This window comes from Equus przewalskii, chromosome 7 (genome assembly GCF_037783145.1).
Source record: "Equus przewalskii isolate Varuska chromosome 7, EquPr2, whole genome shotgun sequence".
Lineage (NCBI taxonomy): Eukaryota > Metazoa > Chordata > Mammalia > Perissodactyla > Equidae > Equus > Equus przewalskii.
Window position 1 is genome coordinate 28,095,524 of NC_091837.1, and position 17,805 is coordinate 28,113,328.

Consider the following 17,805-nt stretch of genomic DNA (forward strand, 5'->3'; position numbering starts at 1 on the left):
GTGTCTAACGTAAAAGGATTTTCCTCTTATTTTGTTGGTAGGTCACTGCCTCCCCGATTCCTTTTGAAGAATGGTCTTAGCAAAGGGTGGATTCTGTTAGCTCCTGTCACAACTGACAATCAATATTGCATTTTCTTCATATGGTTAAATTGCAAGCTATAGCATCCATGATATCTCTTATAGTTCTCAACACACGTGTCACACACAACAGACATGCATAACTACTGATTGACAAGCACGGGATAAAACCTGCTGTAGAAAAGGGAACGCATGGCCATTGTCCTCCAGGGCTCGGAATCAGGTTTCACATTCTCTTTCTCGCTACGTGGGTTTCTTATTTCAATGTCTACTTAGAGTGATGCTGTTATTTTATGATAAGTATTTGTAATCTCCATTTATTCCTTTGGACACTAGTTGAATTTACTGGCAAAGGTACAATTTGTGAGCCTTAGTGTTTCAGAGAACATGGTAAATAACTAAAGCAGGACAAAAATAATTCTCCCTCAAGAAATGACTGATGTTGTATGCCTAATATTTTTTTAAATGTTGCATCATCTAAAAAAGCAAAAAGCAAAGACAAGACCAAGTGTTGGGGTGGGACTAGAAGCTGTACACCCACGTCTCTGACTCCAGGCCTGGGATGCTCTCAGAGCACATCACGTCCATCTGTGACATGTTCGTCTTCAGCCAGACGTCAACACCTCAGTCTAAGCTTAATGATTAGCATTAATCTCCATGGTGGTTTAAAGTCAGCTTCCAACTACAGTCATTGGAGCAAGGCATTTTACTCTTCATATTAGCTTTAAAAATAGACATTCTTACAGTACCAATCCTTGAGCTGTTGCTGAATTGCTCCTTTGTATGTAAATATACATTCTCCCCCTCAACGTCTTAAGAAAAGGTAAAGTAGAATTCGGGAATGATTTGATAAGTAGCACACGCAGCATTTCATCGCAGATGAATTGCTGTCAAATCTCATTTACTTCAAAGGAAAGGCAGCTGTTAGCAATTCTGACTGCCTTAAAATGTTGATGTTGTGTTCCTTCTGAAAACTCCAAAATAACCTTTGGGCTGAGGGTTTTGAATGGAACTGATTTTAGAGGAGTGGTGAGCGGGCAGCTCATTAGAATCGATTCACATCACTAGGGTGGTTAATCGTGGAATGAATGCTGTCACTTTGGGGGAAGGGATCTTTCGACCTTTCCAAATTAGCTTTATTTTCTCATGGAAGCATATACAAATCCCGTTTGCTAAAACATATTTCTTACTGATAAACTCCAAAAACCAAACTTCAGCTGCATATGTGGGCAGTAGGGTGAACATTCTTGCAAGGAATCCGTTGTCTCAAGTTTGGGCTTGTTATGGAGTTGAATTCTGCACAGAGTTAAATTAAAAGAATACAAGACAAGTATTTTGTTACCTCAGTCTTTGTGATTAGGCTCTCTTTCCCCCAGAACACAGACACACACACACACATGCACACACACACACAAGCACGCACGCACGCGCGCGCGCGCACACACACACACACACACACACATACTCTACCCTCCGAGTCACAGTTTCCATTGCCCAGGGGAAAGGAGGGCCATATTCTAAAGCAAAGAGCAATAAGAAGATAATTCCTGGGCTCTTTGCTTCCAGGCCAGGCTCTAGAGACTGAAGATTCGTTTAAGGGCTTTTCAAGCACAACTGTGACTATGAGTCATTTGACTTTGACTAGTTGCAGAGTGTATATGTGGGGAGGGAGAGAGTACCGGGCTTTCCTACTTGGAGCAGTGAAGGGCTTTTTGAGTTGTCACAGTTAGGGTGATGCTGCTGGAATTGCGTTTGGAGGCATGGGGACTGCAGAGATGTGATGTATTTTCAAGATGTGGAACAGTCTTTTGCATCAAAGAGTTGTACCCAAAATGCCATTGGCATTCCCACAGAGAAGCACTCTAACCCCAATGATGTAAGATCCGAATGCACTGTGTGGATCTGCCAGTGGGACCCTCAGACCAGCCCCAGCCCCAGCGAACAGACCATGATCACTGTAGTGGGCACATTCCTCAGTCAGGGCCCTTGAAACGCAAGCAAACGTCTGTGCAAGACAATCAGGACACAAAGGTTTTCCACCTAGAGTGTGCATCGGAATTCCCTCAGAAGCTTAAAAACTGTGAATCCAGGAGACGATGCCCACCCTTCAGGGTCTGCTTTACTGGTTTGGCATGGGGCCTGGCAGGTGTGTTTCTCCAGCCTGCTCCACAGGGTAGGGTTGAGGCAGTGTCTCTGGAAACCTTTGTCAGCCCTGCTGAAGATGGGGAACCAGCTACAGAGGTTTAAAAAGGTCGAAGAGCTCATCCAAGAAAAAGGAAATCAAGTGCTGTGAGCCCAGCCAGGTGCTGGCTGCCTCCTACTCTGACCTGTCACTCCCAGTCCCCAGGTGGAGCCCCCAATACCAGGTTTGAACTCTCTGCTCCAAGTTCACACCCGACTCAGCTTTCGTCTCTCTCTGCTCACTAATAGAACGTGTACAGAAGATGCACGTGGCATTGCCCAACACCGGGAGCATGAGACACTTCAAGGACCAACCCCGCACCATCGTCCTCTCCCGGGACTTTGCCTTTCTTAAAGAGATAACTTCAGACTTGAGGAGGTGACTTCACACCTTAAGAAAGTGACTTAAGAATCAAGTGTCAGAGTCATTAATACCATGTCTTGGCTATATGGAAATAGCATTTTGATTCTCTTACTCATTCTTCAGACGTCTGCTTTCTTTAAGACAGCTTGTTTTTAAAGAGGGAACTTCACAATCAGTTTCTTGTGAATATACAACCATCAGAGTACATTTACTTATCTTCTCCCTCAGGTCCCTTCACAACTTCTCAACCCAGATTGTGTTTCATCTTTTCTACTGAACTGCAGTTTTCCTTGAAGGCAAGGAACGTGTCCTCTGCAACCTTGGGTCCTCCCCAAAGTCTAGCTGAGTGCCATTAATAATTAATAATATTAATTGGATCGAGCAAAGCTCGACTACTACACAATACCACCTCTCTGGCTCCCCTTTAAATGCCTGGTCCCATCACCCAAACCTCCTGAGTCTTGCCGTCTGCAGGTCGGTAGCAAATGTTCGTTGAATGAGTGGACAACAACTGGACAAGTCTCGGGCACGTGGCCTGACACGTATGAGGGGTGCGTGGTGAGTGCTGGTCGAGTTGTGCACAGGTGAGTCTGTGCAACAGGAGGGTGATAAGGTCCTCTTTGCTGGAGACAGGGAGGTGAACTCTGCCATCCCTCAGGATGGGCCAGTTCTGTGATCTCAGATCGCTAGTTTTATATATCTACATTTGTGTCTTTATCTATCTCTACACCTATTTCCATAGCTGTCTCCTCTCAATCTATGCGTCTGCCGCAGGTTCTCCACAAATACACAGGTGCTTAACCTCCTTCAGTGGATAAATGCACCATTTGAATTTGAAAATGCTGCAGGGGCCGCCTGGAAGAGAGGAAGTGCAAACAGGGCTAGTCCTGTGCCCCGAGTGTCGACAGCCTCTGTCCCAGCCTCTGCTCTCAAATGAGATGGTGGGATGAGATGAGATGATCTTGAAGCTCTCATCCACGTGGAGGATTCTGCAGCTGGGCGACAAATGCCTGGAAATGAGATCTCAGTGTGTTGTGCTCGTTTAATGAGCTGGACAAGCAGAGAAAGAAGCCTTCAGACAGCACGAACACATGCCTTATGGACTCATGCACCGTAATTATATTATGACCTTGTAACTCACATAGTCAGTGTCCTCATCAGCTTCGGCCACAAACCACATCCGTGGTGTTTGTGCAAAATAACATCTGAACTTTCCACGTACTCTGGAGGGGGAAGTTTAGTTCCTCATTCCCGATGAAAAATTGGGGCCCAGGAAGAGGTCCAGTGCTGTGTGTCAGTGCACCTGCTGGCCCAGTGGTTCTTGCTCCTGGCTGTACACTAGAATCATGTGAGGAACTTTCGGGAATGCCTGATCCCCGCCTCCCCGCCCCCCGCCCCAGGCCAACTGCCTTAGAGTCGTGGGGTGGGATGGCATGGGGGAGTTGGGGCCCAGACATGGAAATTTTACTCCGTCCCTCCAACTGACTGTGATCACAGTGAGGTTGAGACCCACTGTGTTAGCCCAGGGCAGAGCCCCCCCCGCCAGCTCGCGGCCAAGGCTCTTGACTCCTGGCCCTGGGCCCTTTTCTGAAATGCCAGATTGTACCTGCGGTGTGTCAGACCCGAGTGGCCCCCCAGTGAGTTCGTAAAGCACCGTGCCCCTCCGTTGAGATGAGCTCGTCGCGGGTCACCTTTCACCTGTGCTGTTAAGTTGCCTTGCTGCTGAGTGCAGTGACGCTCAAAGATCCCCAGTCGTTACCCTACAAGATCAAAGTGGAAAATCATGACTTAGAGACTTTCTATGGTCATGAAGCGCCGACAAGAGAACCTGACAGAGAGAGACTCATCGCTGTTTCAGGAAAGCAGCTGGGGATGAACTGGGTGGCTCTGGTCCATGGTTCAAACCAGCTCTACCACTTTCCCAGACGTTGGGAACAGAATAGTGTCAGAGGGGCAGAGATGAAGGGTGTTCCCGGCTTTCCTACATTTTCTAGGGCCTGAATCTTAAACTCAAAGTGAACTGGGAAGATGGAGAGAGCCAGAAAACCAGGTGAGCCACCCAGACAACTGCTAGCGATGAGATGACCACAGTGTGAACAGCACTGACTTATTAGTAATTTATGTACAGATGCTTCCGGGATACTTGCTCCCCAAGTATTCGCTGAGCGCTTGCTGTGTGTCGCAGCTGCTCTGGGCACTTGGGCGTTGGCAGTCTGCATGTCATATGAAGTCCTTGGTGTCATAGAACTTCCCTCTGCAATATACTAAGCCGCTGGGATTGGGTAATGTTACATTTCTGAAAAACATATGTCACCCCTGCGTGACCAGGTTTTTATTATGTGAGATTGGATCCCGCAGGCAGAATCATGGTACCTAAAACATACTTGTGTATAGTAAAAGCCAGGTTATTGGTTTGCTGGGCATGGAAGCCAGTCCTGCCTCGACACCAAGCTGTGAAGGGATGTCCCTCTTACTGCCAGAGGGCACCTGCCACATAGAAGCTGGATTGGCCGAGGTAGAATAGCCAGAGGAGATTCCATGTAGGAGTCTGACAGAGACCTCGGGAGAGCTGTCCTAACTCTAGACCCTTCTGGGTCCAGCTCCCCCAAAGTGTAGGAAGAGATCCAGAAAAATGCAGCCTTCCTGGCAGGAGAGGGCCACCCTGAATGCTGTGCTCTCGGGCATCTTTTTGAGGTCTCGATGCTGGGCTGTGCTGGGCTACAGGGTGCCACGTGCTGGCTGACCCCAGACCTCTGGGAATGGAAAGCCTGCTCGGTGAATAATTGGAATGCTAGATCACATGCCTTCTTCCTCTCGTCTGCACGCCAAAGAGACGTGCTCGGTGCTCCAAGCCTTCATCCCACTTGTGTTGGAAGAAAATCACTCATTAAGGAAAATAATGATGGTAATTAAAAATGTATACTCCAAGCTGTCACTGAAGAGGTGTCAAATGAACATTTGGAGAGAGGGCTTCTTTGTGACATGGCAGTAATTATGTCAGACAAACTCCTGCAGTGTGTAGTTTTCCAGAACTTGCAAATACAGTAAGTAATTAAAATGCATTATGCAGTTTGGAAACCCAGTGTTTAGGCTGGGTATCATTTTGGCAAGCGGTGTTTTTTGTGAGGTGCCAGAGGTCCAGTTAGCACAGGAATTTATCTTCCTGCAAGTTGGCTCTTCTCACCAGAGAAGCTCTTAAAATGACTGCTCAACCTGTCTTCTTTCCTCTTCCATCCTTCAGGCCATGGATTTGGAGGTGCCGGTTTTGGCGAGGAACATCCCTGGGAATGCAGCCGTGGTGGAACATGGAGTTACGGGGTTACTCTTTTCAGAGCCTCAGGTAAGGAGCCGTTTCCCTGGGTTCAGCTTGTCCGCAGTGTTCCCGTCTGCGTTTGATTCAGAGTCTGGGATTTGCTTCTCTCTCGGTTAGCGCCGTCTTCCTCTTATAATCGGTATAAGCCCCGTAGGAAGCGGAGGGTCTACTCTTATCACGTGGGCAGCCTCCTAGATGTGCCACCAGAAGAAACCTAAGACCTTTCAGGAAACAGAAGACCTGAGTTCTGGTTCTCATTCTGCAGCCAGTGAGCATCGGGACCTTGAGCAAGTCACTTCACCTCTTAGATGCTCAGATTTCTGATTTCTTTCTTTTTTTTTTTAAAGAGACAGTTTCTTTTTTTAAAGATTTTATTTTTCCTTTTTCTCCCCAAAGACCCCTGGTACATAGTTGTGTATTTTTAGTTGTGGGTCCTTCTAGTTGTGGCATGTGGGATGCCACCTCAGCATGGCCTGATGAGCTGTGCCATGTCTGTGCCCAGGATCCAAACTGGTGAAACCCTGGCCCAACGAAGTGCGAGCGCCAGAACTTAACCACTCGGCCACAGGTCGGCCCCCTCTTTTTTTTTTATTGATTTCTATTCTTCCTTTTGCTAATGTGGTATATCACATTGATTGATTTGCGGATGTTGAACCATCCCTGCATCTCTGGAGTGAATCCCATTTGATCATGATGTATTATCTTTTTAATGTATTGTTGTATTTGATTTGCTAGTATTTTGTTGAGGATTTTTTGTTGTATTTGATTTGCTAGTATTTTGTTGAGGATTTTTGCATCAATGTTCATCAGTGATATTGGTCTGTAATTTTCTTTTTTTGTGTTGTCCTTGTCTGGTTTTGGTATCAGGATAACGTTGGCTTCGTAGAATGAGTTAGAAAGCCTCCCCTTCTCCTCAATTTTTTGGAAGAGTTTGAGAAGGATGGGTGTTCAGTCTTCTTTGAATGTTTGGTAGAATTCACCAGGGAAGCCGTCTGCTCCTGGACTTTTACTTTTTGGGAGGTTTTTGATTATTGTTTCAATCTCCTTACTGGTGATTGGTCTATTCAGATTCTCTATTTCTTCTTGATTCAGTTTTGGAAGGTTGTATGAGTCTAATAATTTATCAATTTCCTCTAGATCCTCCAATTTGTTGGCGTATAGCTTTTCATAGTATTCTCTTGTAATTCTTTGTATTTCTGAGGTGTCCATTGTAATTTCTCCTCTTTCATTTCTGATTTAATTTGAGCCTTCTCTCTTCTTTTCTTGGTGAGTCTAGCTAAGGGTTTGTCAATTTTGTTTATCTTCTCAGAGAAGCAGCTCTTGCTTTCATTGATTTTTTTCTCTTGTTTTTTAGTCTCTATTTCATTTATTTCTGCTCTGATTGATTTATTTCCTTCCTTCTACTGATTTTGGGCTTTGTTTGTTCTTTTTCCAGTTTCTTTAGGTGCAGTGTAGATTTCTGATTTCTAAAGCAGTTGATCTTCAAATACAGTCCTCTCTTTCTAGAACATCCACTGGTGTTCAGAAGACGGCCGTGCATCTGATCCCTTGGAATCCCTCAGAACAGGGTACAGAATAGGCGGGACTCGTGTCTGGACACGGACATACACATTTATCTGAAAGTAAAACAAGGACGGTGCAGCTGACAGTGGCACAGTTGGTGTGCCCAGTGACACCTGCGGCACATGTGTGTTCCGGGACCTCCCGGGATGTGTGTAAAGGGGTTTACTGGTGTGGAAGATGCCGAGGGTCCGAGGATGCGTCCCTGTGTGTCTGCCTGCATTTGAGCCCCTGGGGACCATGTGTGGGACATATGCCCTTGGCCCGAGTCTCCAAGCTCTATTTTCTCCTCTGGACAAGTGGGCCAGTTATAACTGCTGCCTCTCAGAGGAGTGATGTGGGCCGAGTGAGCTGACATTCAGGGCCAAGCTGGGTGCGGGGCCCTTGGTCAAAGCTCTGGACACCCATTCTCACCCAAAGGAGAGGCATCACTGCGGCCTAGGTCCTGCAGGTGGTGAGGAAAACCTTGGACCTCTCCTTTGTTCTCTGAGTCTGAAGATTTTCTTGCAGTTTTATTGAGAAGTAACTGACATACATCACTCTGTAAGCTTAGGGCATACGGCACGATGGTTTGATTTACATAAGCTGTGAAATGACCACAGAAGGTTCAGCTAACACCCATCTTCTCATATAAACACAACAAGAAGAAAAGGAAAAGGAATTCTCCTTGTGATGTCTAAGTCTTTAGATTTAAAAATTAGGTTCAACTTACCATCGTCTTTATTAAAGCACATGTTATAGTCAGAAATATCAGGATTTATATGTAAAAATTATAGTCAACCCAAATATTTGAAAATTCAGTTTTCCAGATTTCCTACAGCAGATGTTTAATCGCAGATTGAGGCAAGCAATCCTTTTCCCTTAGTAGAGTGATGGGTCACCCGTCTTCACTCTCTGCTCATCACGGAGTTGCACAAACAAGATGCAGTCAGCTTCGGGGCGGGGAGGGGACCTTGCTGGGAGTCAGGCCCCAATCAGTACAACACAGGTGCCTTGGCTCCCCTGGAAGCAGCCAGCAGGAGCAGGGTCCAGATGATTGTCTAGCAAAAGGCATACGTCCCTAATGCCTTTCCTTTTGATGCTAACACCTAGAAGCCGAAACAATACCAGAATATGAAGAGTTTCTAGTAATTGCCGTTGATTCTCTAGACAAAGGCTTATTGCTTTTTACTGCTTTCCAGATCTCTCGAAATCAATGCTAGCCAAGCTTTAGGTCGGAGAATATTGTCTCCACCCTGGCAAAGTGGTTTTATTTTCATCTCCCCAAATACTATGTCTATTTATTTTATAGTTCAATTTCAGAGCACTATAGCTTTATTGGTGAATGTCTGAAAAGCAGTCACTTATAAATGGGGGTATGAGGCTGAACAGGAGGAGGAAGGCAGTTTGGCTGTCCTGGTTTCATACAGCTTCTCGTAAGGTATTCCTTTTAATATTTGCAGATAACTCTAATATCTCTGATACGTTCAAGTAATTTCTGCCAGTGCCTGGATTCCTGTGAGCTAGCCGACAGTCCACAGCACTCACAAAGCTAAGTCGAGGACTTATTTTGATTCCAACACTTTGACATTAGTTTTACAAAGGATGTTAAAAAAAGAAAATAGAACGCTTTAGGTTTCGTGTCGGGAGAGGCTGTGTTTCTTAACACACTTTGAGCAAGTGCGCTAGACACGGATGTCGCACGCGGCTGTGTTTTGTCTTCTTTACAGTTGCGACCAGACTCCGCCCAGCACAGGGTGGGAGCTGCTGCTTCAGACACGAGGATGCATTTTAGAGCAGTCGGTGACTGTGGTTACATCCCTCTCAACTAAGGAACGCAGGTGAAAGTAACCACTGGTTGCCTAACTCAGACGGAATTAACTAGTTGCCGATGTTTGCAAGATTTATTTCAAATATGTTTTAGAAGCAGCATTTCACTTACTAAGAAGAGACTCGTATGCCAGATGCCAGCCTTGTGAGGTGAACATAGATATATATATATATATATATATATATATTTCACCGTGAAGCGTTCACAGCCGTGCTAAACCTGGAGTTAGCAGTTCTGCTTGGCCTTTATCCCCTACTTGCGATGATAAAGGAGCTGATACAGAGAGACGATGTCATCGGTTGTTCAGCATGGTCCATTCCCATTTCAGACTCCACGTATCTGCTTTCCGAAACAGAAAACGAATTTTACATACATTTTGCCTGAAGGCTATGAATGGTGGTTAAAGAGCATCCCTCATCCTGTTGTTTATTTTGTGAACCTGTTTATAGAGCTAAACCAAGAGCAGGAATAGAAACGTGACTTGTTCCCTGAAAGCGGGGCCCATTCTCGGTGGTTGTCCCCATCGGGCAGTACTTTCTGACACCAGGCCGTTGCTCCCCGTTTTGCCTTGTTGTGAGATGAGAAGCCACTCTAAGTTGGAATTTAGGAGTCTTTGGAAATGAGAAGCCACTCTAAGTTGGAATTTAGGAGTCTTGATTTTAGTTCCAGCAGTTTCACTGTCTAGCTGTGTGACCTCCAATGAGTGGCTTAACCTCTCTGGACCTCCGAGTCTTCATATTTAAGATGAGGCAGTTGGTTACTAAGTGATGGCCTAGGGAGGGGGCCACCTGGCAAGGAACTGTGGGCACCGTCTAGGAGCTGAGAGCACCCCTGGCTGACAGCTAGAAAGAGAAATGTGGCCTTGGTGCTACAACTGTGCGAGCTTGATGGAAAACTCCGAGCTCCAGACCAGAGCCCATCTTGCGAGGTGCTGATCTGAGAACCAGCTCAGCCAGGCCTGGAGCTGGGAACTACAGGGAGCGTGAGGTAACAAATGGGTGCAGTTTAAGCTACGCGTGTGGCAATTTGTCATGCAGCAACAGTAAACTAGTGCCAGGGGGAGCGGGACAAGGCAGAGTCTCACGCGTCGCTGGCTGCGGAGGGTGGAAGCGTGCGGTTCTGCTGACGGAGGTGGGATCTCTAGGAAAAGAACGGTCTTAGGTGACCGACGCTTTAGATTTGACATGATGGAGGACCATTCAAAGGGATGTCGTAGGGTCTTGTTGGAGAAAACCGCGTCTGTGTCTCTTTCCCCTGAATCTTTCACTGTTCTATGAGCAGCTAGAAAGATGAGTCCATGGTGCAAGTTACGAGGGGGGACCCACTGCCCAACGCTGAGAGGGAGTGTGGACCAGGCGGCGTCTCTGTCTGACGTGCTCCGGGAGCGTCCTGCTTCACTTGGAATAAAGCCCAAATTTCATCATGGTCCCCACGCTGGCCCCACCTCGCCCTGCCTCCCACTCTGGCCTCCCTGCTTTGCACCACACAGACCCTCTCTGCTGCCTTCTGAAACGTTTCCCCCGCCATCTCCCTCTGACGGGGTCCTTCTCGTCATGTGAGTCTCAGGTCAGTGGTCCTCATGTGGGTCTTAGTCCAGAGTTGTGCCCCTGGTCCCTGTTCACCACATTTCCCCAACTTACTCCCTTCACGGCACTCACCGCTGTGCCACATCGGCAGGCTCAGCCATTATGTTTGTCCCTGGCCACCTTTCTTCCTCAGCCCCACGCCTGAAAGCGTTCAGTCCATGAGAGCAGTTTCTTCAGCTGTAACGCAGAGGCAGGAGCATCCTTTCCAGATTCTGTGTTCTGCGTCCTGCAGCCCTGGCAATAGGACGGGGCCTGGTATGGAGTGTTTGTGGACAGATGGAGGGTAAAAGCAGGGACCCAGCGTGATAACTGTTTGGGTAAAGATAATGGGGAATCTGGAAGGAGAGGAAGTTCGCTGTGGGGAGCCTGTAAGAAAAGCCTACTGAATCGAATGCAAGAAACGTATCTCAGATTTTTAACACAATGATGATTAAAAAGACTCAGCTGTGGTGGGAACAAAGTAATCTCTATTTTATACGCTTCACCCCTGGAAAACTTCAAGTAAAGCTTTCCAAACCTACTCAATATTGATTTTTCATTATCACAACAATTCCATTTTTCTTCTTTTTAAAAAGAAAAGAGCCAAGCTATTTCATAGCTTCAAAATTAAGATCCATTTGACGTGTAATAGAAGCTGAATCCATACCCTCTCTTGGAGTCAGACTTTAGAGTGTAGCCCAAGCTCATTTTGCTGGGAAGTTCTGTTCGTTTTTCAGACAACTTTGGAAAAAAATAAATTTCGGGGTGATGTGGAGGAGGATGGTAGCTACCATTGATTGGCTGCATGTTATGTTCCAGCCACTGTTCCTAGTGTTGAACACGGATTTACACTTTCTTCGAAGTTTGTTTCTTTTTCCTTAGACGTTACTGACTTTGATAGGCAATCAACAGTTTAACGTTTGGAACAAGTGGGGCGTGATGGAGAACTTTTGGTCCGGCAGAGCTGGCCTCGAGTGTTGGATCTCGAGTGTCCACTTGACATCCGAGTGAGCCTGGACACATTTCTTATTCCTCTGTGCGGTACTTCATCTGTAAGATGGAGATGATGTCCGTCTTTGGGGAAAACCGCGAGAAAGCCTATACGGTGGAGTCTCGTCCTCCACCTCAGACGAAACCGAGTCAGTGGTCTCTGTGGCTCCTCCTGCTGACCTCCCGCTGGGTGGGGCCCTGGCTGCTCCTCAGGAGCCCAATAGTCTTTAAGCGCTGGAATCACGCTCAGCACAGCGAGACGTTCCTATGGAATTCGGCGAGGCGGTTCACCAATGTCATGCAAAATGTGATTTCTTATTTTTCTTATTTTTTAACTTTTTAACCAAACGTATGTAATTTTTGGATGTCAGATGCACCTGTAATTCATCTGCACCCAACCGTGCCTCCTAAATGTGAACACACAGATGCCGGGCGCTCCCACTGTTGACTGGATTGCATGTAAGCCCAGAGGAGAACCTGGACAAACTGTGGGAACTAAATTAGAAGGCGACCCCAAAATTTACGTACATGGCTTTGTAACTTGGGGGACCATATAATTTATTGTGCAAAACCAGGGTATGAGGGGGAGCGGGGTGTCATCGATGACTGTGCCAGGACAGCTGCCGTCCAGTCACGGATGGAAGTTACAGCTTTCTAATAGCCTCGTTAAGAAAAAGTGAAAAGAAACAGAATTCGTATTAATAATATATTTTATTTAACTCAGACTATCCAGACTTGTACGATCTCAACAGGTAATCAATATAATCGCTTGTTAATGAGATATTACGTTCTTTTTTTTCATACAAAGCCTTTGAAATCCTGTGGGTATTTTACACAGTAACTCATCTCAGCTCGGAGGTTAAATTTGTATCGAAATACTTGATTTGCATGTAGACTCCGTAACATTTACAGTTGAAAAAGCAGACTCGCACACCCAGGTTGTTCAAAATTTTGCAATACCTGAACTGAGCACCAGTTTGGAAATTTAGATCGATTGAAATTAAAGATGGACAGTGCCGTGCCTCAGGTGCACTGGCCGCGTTCCAGCAGCCCCCAGTGGCGGTGGCTCCAGTGCTGGGAGCCCGGCTCAGCGGCAGGAAGCAAGTGACGGGGCTGGTCCTCCCCTGCGCCCGGTGCTGTGGGAGCCCTCTCCCGCTGTCTTATCTGTTCTGCACAAGACCCCTGTCGGGCATTGTCCTAATGATCCCAGAGAGGCCAGGTCATTCACCTGAGGTCACAGGGAAGGGGTGGGGTTGGACTTGAACCAGGCTGTCTCACTGCAGAGCCCCTGCCCAGCCAGATCTGAGGACTGACGTTTACACGGGATTCCTTGTCCCCTCCCTCCCACCCCCTGGGGCTGCCTCTGCTCCAGTCTCAGTGTCTGTCTCTCTCTGTCTCTATTCTCCCTCTGTCTTTCCTTCCCTCTCTGTCTGTCTCTCCTTCTCTCTCTGTCTCTCCTTCTTTCTTGTCTCTGCTTCTCCCTCTATCTCTGTATCTCTATCTCTACTTTTGTCTCTGTCTCTTCTCCTTCTGTCTCTCTCTGTCTCTGTCTCTCCCTTCTCTATCTCTGCCTGTCTCTTCCTCTCTCTCTGTCTCTCCCTGTCTCTCTGTCTCTCCCTCTGTCTTTCTCCCTCTCTCTCTGTGTCTCTCTCTGTCTCACCCTCTCTGTCTCTCTCCCTCTCTCTCTGTCTCTGTCTCTCCCTCTGTCTCTCTCCCTCTCTCTCTGTCTCTCCCTCTCTCTCTGTCTCTCCCTCTCTCTCTGTCTCTGTCTCTCTCTGTCTCTGTCTCCCTCTCTCTCTGTCTCGCTCTGTCTCTCTCTGTCTCCCTCTGTCTCTGTCTCTCTCCCCCTCCCTCGCCTCCTCTCTTGTTTAGAGAGAGTGGACACTTTTCTCTAAAGGACTGTGCTCACCACTCTTTTGTCCGAGTTCTTGGGGCAATCAGACCTCTTCCTAAGACCCGGTCCTGTTTTGCTTTCTCTGCTGTGGCCCCGTCACTAGGGTCAGGGTGACCCAGATGGCAGGGGGAGGAAGGGGAAGCCTCGGGTGGGCCACAGCGCGAGTGGGGCATGGAGCCGGGCTGGGCGAGGTGAGGAGGACGAGGACGGAGCCACCAGGTGGGGCTCACTGCTTGGGAAAGGCCAGGAGGGCTGGAGACCTGCCTCGCTGAGCCCCGCGTCCTGACTCAGGCTTTCGGGGCCTGCAGGACCCCCCGCCCTCCCTTCTGCTCCTGCCCCCCCAGTTCCCCAGCACAGAGTCCCCTCACCTCTGGCCTGTCTCCCCAGGAGCGCCCTTCCCCGCCCTTCCTGCGCTGGCTCCCAGCAACCATTTCTAGGCATCACTGTCACTTTCTGGGAGAGAATCTGGGGGCTGCAGTGGGCTCCAATCCCTGATATTCTCTGCTACCACGCCCTGCGTTTCTCCTTCCTGACACTGCACGATTCACAAATGTGCACCTGCTTTTTTGCCAGCTGCCTCCTCCATCAGACTGGAGGGTCCCCGAGGGCGGCGGTCGCCTTATGTATTCCCCAGGGGCCTGTGGGCATCCGCGCACAGTGGGTGCTCAGGAATGACCAGGAGAGAGGACTACGCCAGAGCGTCAAAGGGGTAACCTTCCCAGAAAGAGCTTATTGTTTCCGTTGAGGTGAAGCCGCACAGCGTCCACGCGGGTGTTGTTCAGTGGCTTCTTTTCCTTGTTTCTCTGCAAAGTAGCAGATGACAGTCATTCTGCCCAGGCATCGGCCCGTGTCAGGCTTGGTGTCTGTGTCCGGGAGTGTTCCTGGAAGGCTCCATCCTAATCACAGCTTCCACTGCTAGATGCCCCACAGAGAGTGCAAAGGGGCAGCTGTCTCCTTATTGGGCATTTAGACTTGGAGCACAAATGCCTTTGCTTGGAAATTCATTCTCTCTCTCTCTCTCTCTCCCTCCCTCCCCCTCCCTCCTTCCTCCTTCCTTCCTTCCTCCTAATTAGTGCACTGCTGTCCTCATTTCCCCTCCTCTGGGAGCTCAACCTCTGCTTTGAGTTTTGGTGGGGGGAGCCATCTCTCTCTCTCTCTTTTTTTTTTTTTTTTTGCTGAGGAAGATTAGCCCTAAGCTAACATCTGTGCCAATCCTCCTGTATTTTTTGTGTGCGGGACACCTCCACAGCACGGCTGGTGAGTGGAGCAGGTTGGTGCCCCGGATCTGAACCTGCAAACCCTCAGACCTTTAACCACTCGGCCACAGGGCCCAGCCCAGGAGCCATCTTTTTAACCATAGACAGGGACGGTCTCTATAATTCTTCTCAGATCTCAGTGGCACATGTAAAGCCTCTTGCCGAGGGCGTTCCTGCTCCGTGCCTGAAGGAGCAAGGTCTCTGCTTGGCTCCGTGGCCTGGAGCAGCTTGGCCCTTGTGTGGAATATAGCCGGAGGATGCCCATGGGATGTGTGGGTTAGTGGTGAGAGCTGCTGTAACAGAGAAGGCCCTATCTGGGCTCAGCGTGGGAAGACCTGGTGTCTGCTCTGCTCAGGCCAGAGCCCCTCTCCCTGGGCTGTGAGGCGCCTTCCCCATCGTTTCGAAGAGGCCCAGGCTCCTCCCACATGCGGCTCCACCTCCTCTCAGGCCCCCAGAGCCCCACATTTGGGAGGCAGCTGGGGAAAGAGAAGAGGAGGTGGGGGGGCAGGGTGCTGGAGCAAGAGGGGCAGACGCTCCTGCTCACGCGCCATTGCCTGGAGCTGTCACATGACCCCCCACTGCCACCTCTTGGACTGCTGCTCCTGCTTTCTGCCAGGTTTCCACTAATTGTTCCAGAAAAACACTCAATAAGACAGCTGACACCTGCAGAGTGCTTGCTCCGCAGACACCGTGTGCTTCACGTGGATTATCTTGTTTAATCCGCACAAGGACAGACGTGCTATTATAAGCCCACTGTGTGGATGAGCCCACAGTTAACTGCCTCAAGACCTCACCGGGAACCATGGTGGGGCTGAGGTTCAGGCTGTTCTTTTTTTTTTTTTTAAAGATTTTCTTTTTTCCTTTTTCTCCCCAAAGCGCCCCGGTACGTAGTTATGTGTTTTTAGTTGTGGGTCCTTCTAGTTGTGGCATGTGGGACGCTGCCTCAGCGTGGCCTGACCAGCGGTACCACGTCCGCACCCAGGATCCCAACTGGCGAAACCCTGGGCTGCCGAAGCAGAGAGTGCAAACTTCACCACTTGGCCACGGGGCCGGCCCCCGTGCTGTTCTTAAGTCTTACTCTCTCTAAATCAGGATGAATCGTTTCTAATCTTTTTTGTTAAAAATAAATTTTATATCATACAAACATTTTTAATAGAGAAGTTGACAACATAAAAATTAAATTTAAAAATATCCATAGTTTACAATTTGAAGACAAGCTCATATTTTTCCAGAACCTTCTTTTCAGGGCACAGACACGCATGAGTATCCCTTTTGTAGAAGACCCATTTGTGCGGGGAATTCTGTGGCCGCTGGGTTCCGTAACACACGCGATTGCTGTTCGGTGTCAGCTGTCACAGCTGCCGGCCCAGCCCTCGGGGGGACCTCGGTCCTTGTCCCTGCCCCCACAGATGAGGAGACAGGAAGCTTCCTCTCCCTGGCGTTCACGGCCCGTGGGGCGCGTGTGAGTCAGAGCAGCGCCGCTGTCCGGGGAGGGAACGCAGCGCCGTGGTTTCTGGGGCTGAGTTACTTGCCAGTGAGAACCGGTGTTTTATCCCGTGTGCTGGGTCAGGAGACGTGGAACATTGAGTCAATGTGGCCAAAGGCAGAGCCAGTGGATGGATCTGAGGGGGTGAGTTCTGTCCCCAGCAACTGGGCGGCGTTTGGACACTCCTGTGGACAAGGACAGCGGCCACCCGCTGAGGCGCTGCTCGTAAGAACTCGTGAAGGTGGTGTTTGTGGGTTGGTGGCAGCCACGTGGGGCTCAGCCACAGAATGCCGACCAGGGGCCTTTGCTGGGTCTGGAGGGGCCTGCGCCCGCTGCTCTGCCCGGACCCGGGGTGGGCCTCTCCCAAGTCCGCTTTCCTCGGATGACTACCAGTGAGCCCTCGTTCCTCTCGTCTCCGGGAGCACGAGCAGATTGCCTCCACTGGTTTACTTCCACGATTCTTAGGGCTCTGCACGTTCCCCTGACTGTCTGCCAAGGTGGGTCCTGTGCCCACTGGAAGGTCTCCTGGGCCCCCTCTTCTCCCTCCCTGCCTCTCTTCTTTCCCGCCTCCTGAGCATGTCAGGGGAGCAGAGTGACTTTCTGTGGACTCGTGCATTTCATATGGTGCTGTGTTAGGAGTCGGAAGCAAGAGAATGAGAAACACAGAAAATGTTCACTGTCCTTGTTTTCAGTTTCATCACCAGTTCCCAGATTTCATTGATCCGTGCGGTAGCTCTGTGGGTTTGGCTCCATCCATCTGTGATGCAGCTGAGCCCAGAGGAGGACATCCATCGGCTCCGGGCTGGACTTATTTCCCTTTCTGCCACTTACTGCTGGGTTACCTTGGGCAGGACCTCTCTGTGCTCCTGTTTCCCTCACTGTGAAAGGAGTCATAGTAATAGCACAGAGGCCTAGTCTCTTTCTGCAGTTCCAAAATCCAAAAAGTGTTTGAAAAATCGATTTTAGTGTGTTTATTGCCAGAAACTCAGTGGACGGCCAACTTTCGTCTGAGCTGGTGTGACGTTATCTGTGGCTTGTTTACCCTGCTCGGTGTGACTATTCATACACGTTGATTCGGAATTTCTGGTGTGTTGTTTACCGGGGCTGCTGAGACCTGCTGGAGGGCATATGTTAATAGAGGATTAACCACGTTACTAATCCCCCAAATCCTGGGTTCTGAAACCTGGTCTGTTACCTGGTCGTAAGCGCTTAATACCCACTGGCTGTTGTTACTGTTGAATTCTGGCCGATTCTGGCCTCTGCCGGCGCTTCTTGGCCAGAGACCAGCTGTCTCCTTAGAGCCGCGTT

At 48.9% G+C, this 17,805-nt stretch overlaps 1 protein-coding gene across 5 annotated transcripts in view; it reads left to right on the forward strand.

The window, feature by feature from the left end:
* The window catches only part of GLT1D1 (glycosyltransferase 1 domain containing 1), a 100,920-nt gene that overhangs the window by 76,625 nt on the left and 6,490 nt on the right, over positions 1-17,805 (forward strand). For 3 of the 5 annotated variants that reach the window (XM_070627300.1, XM_070627301.1, XM_070627302.1), the window contains one exon: positions 5,865-5,963. In XM_070627300.1, the coding sequence (XP_070483401.1) occupies positions 5,865-5,963 (99 nt within the window). Of the gene's footprint in view, positions 1-5,864; positions 5,964-7,371; positions 7,505-17,805 lie in introns of all 5 variants that reach the window. The other 2 variants (XR_011541893.1, XR_011541892.1) reach the window with 1 other exon arrangement.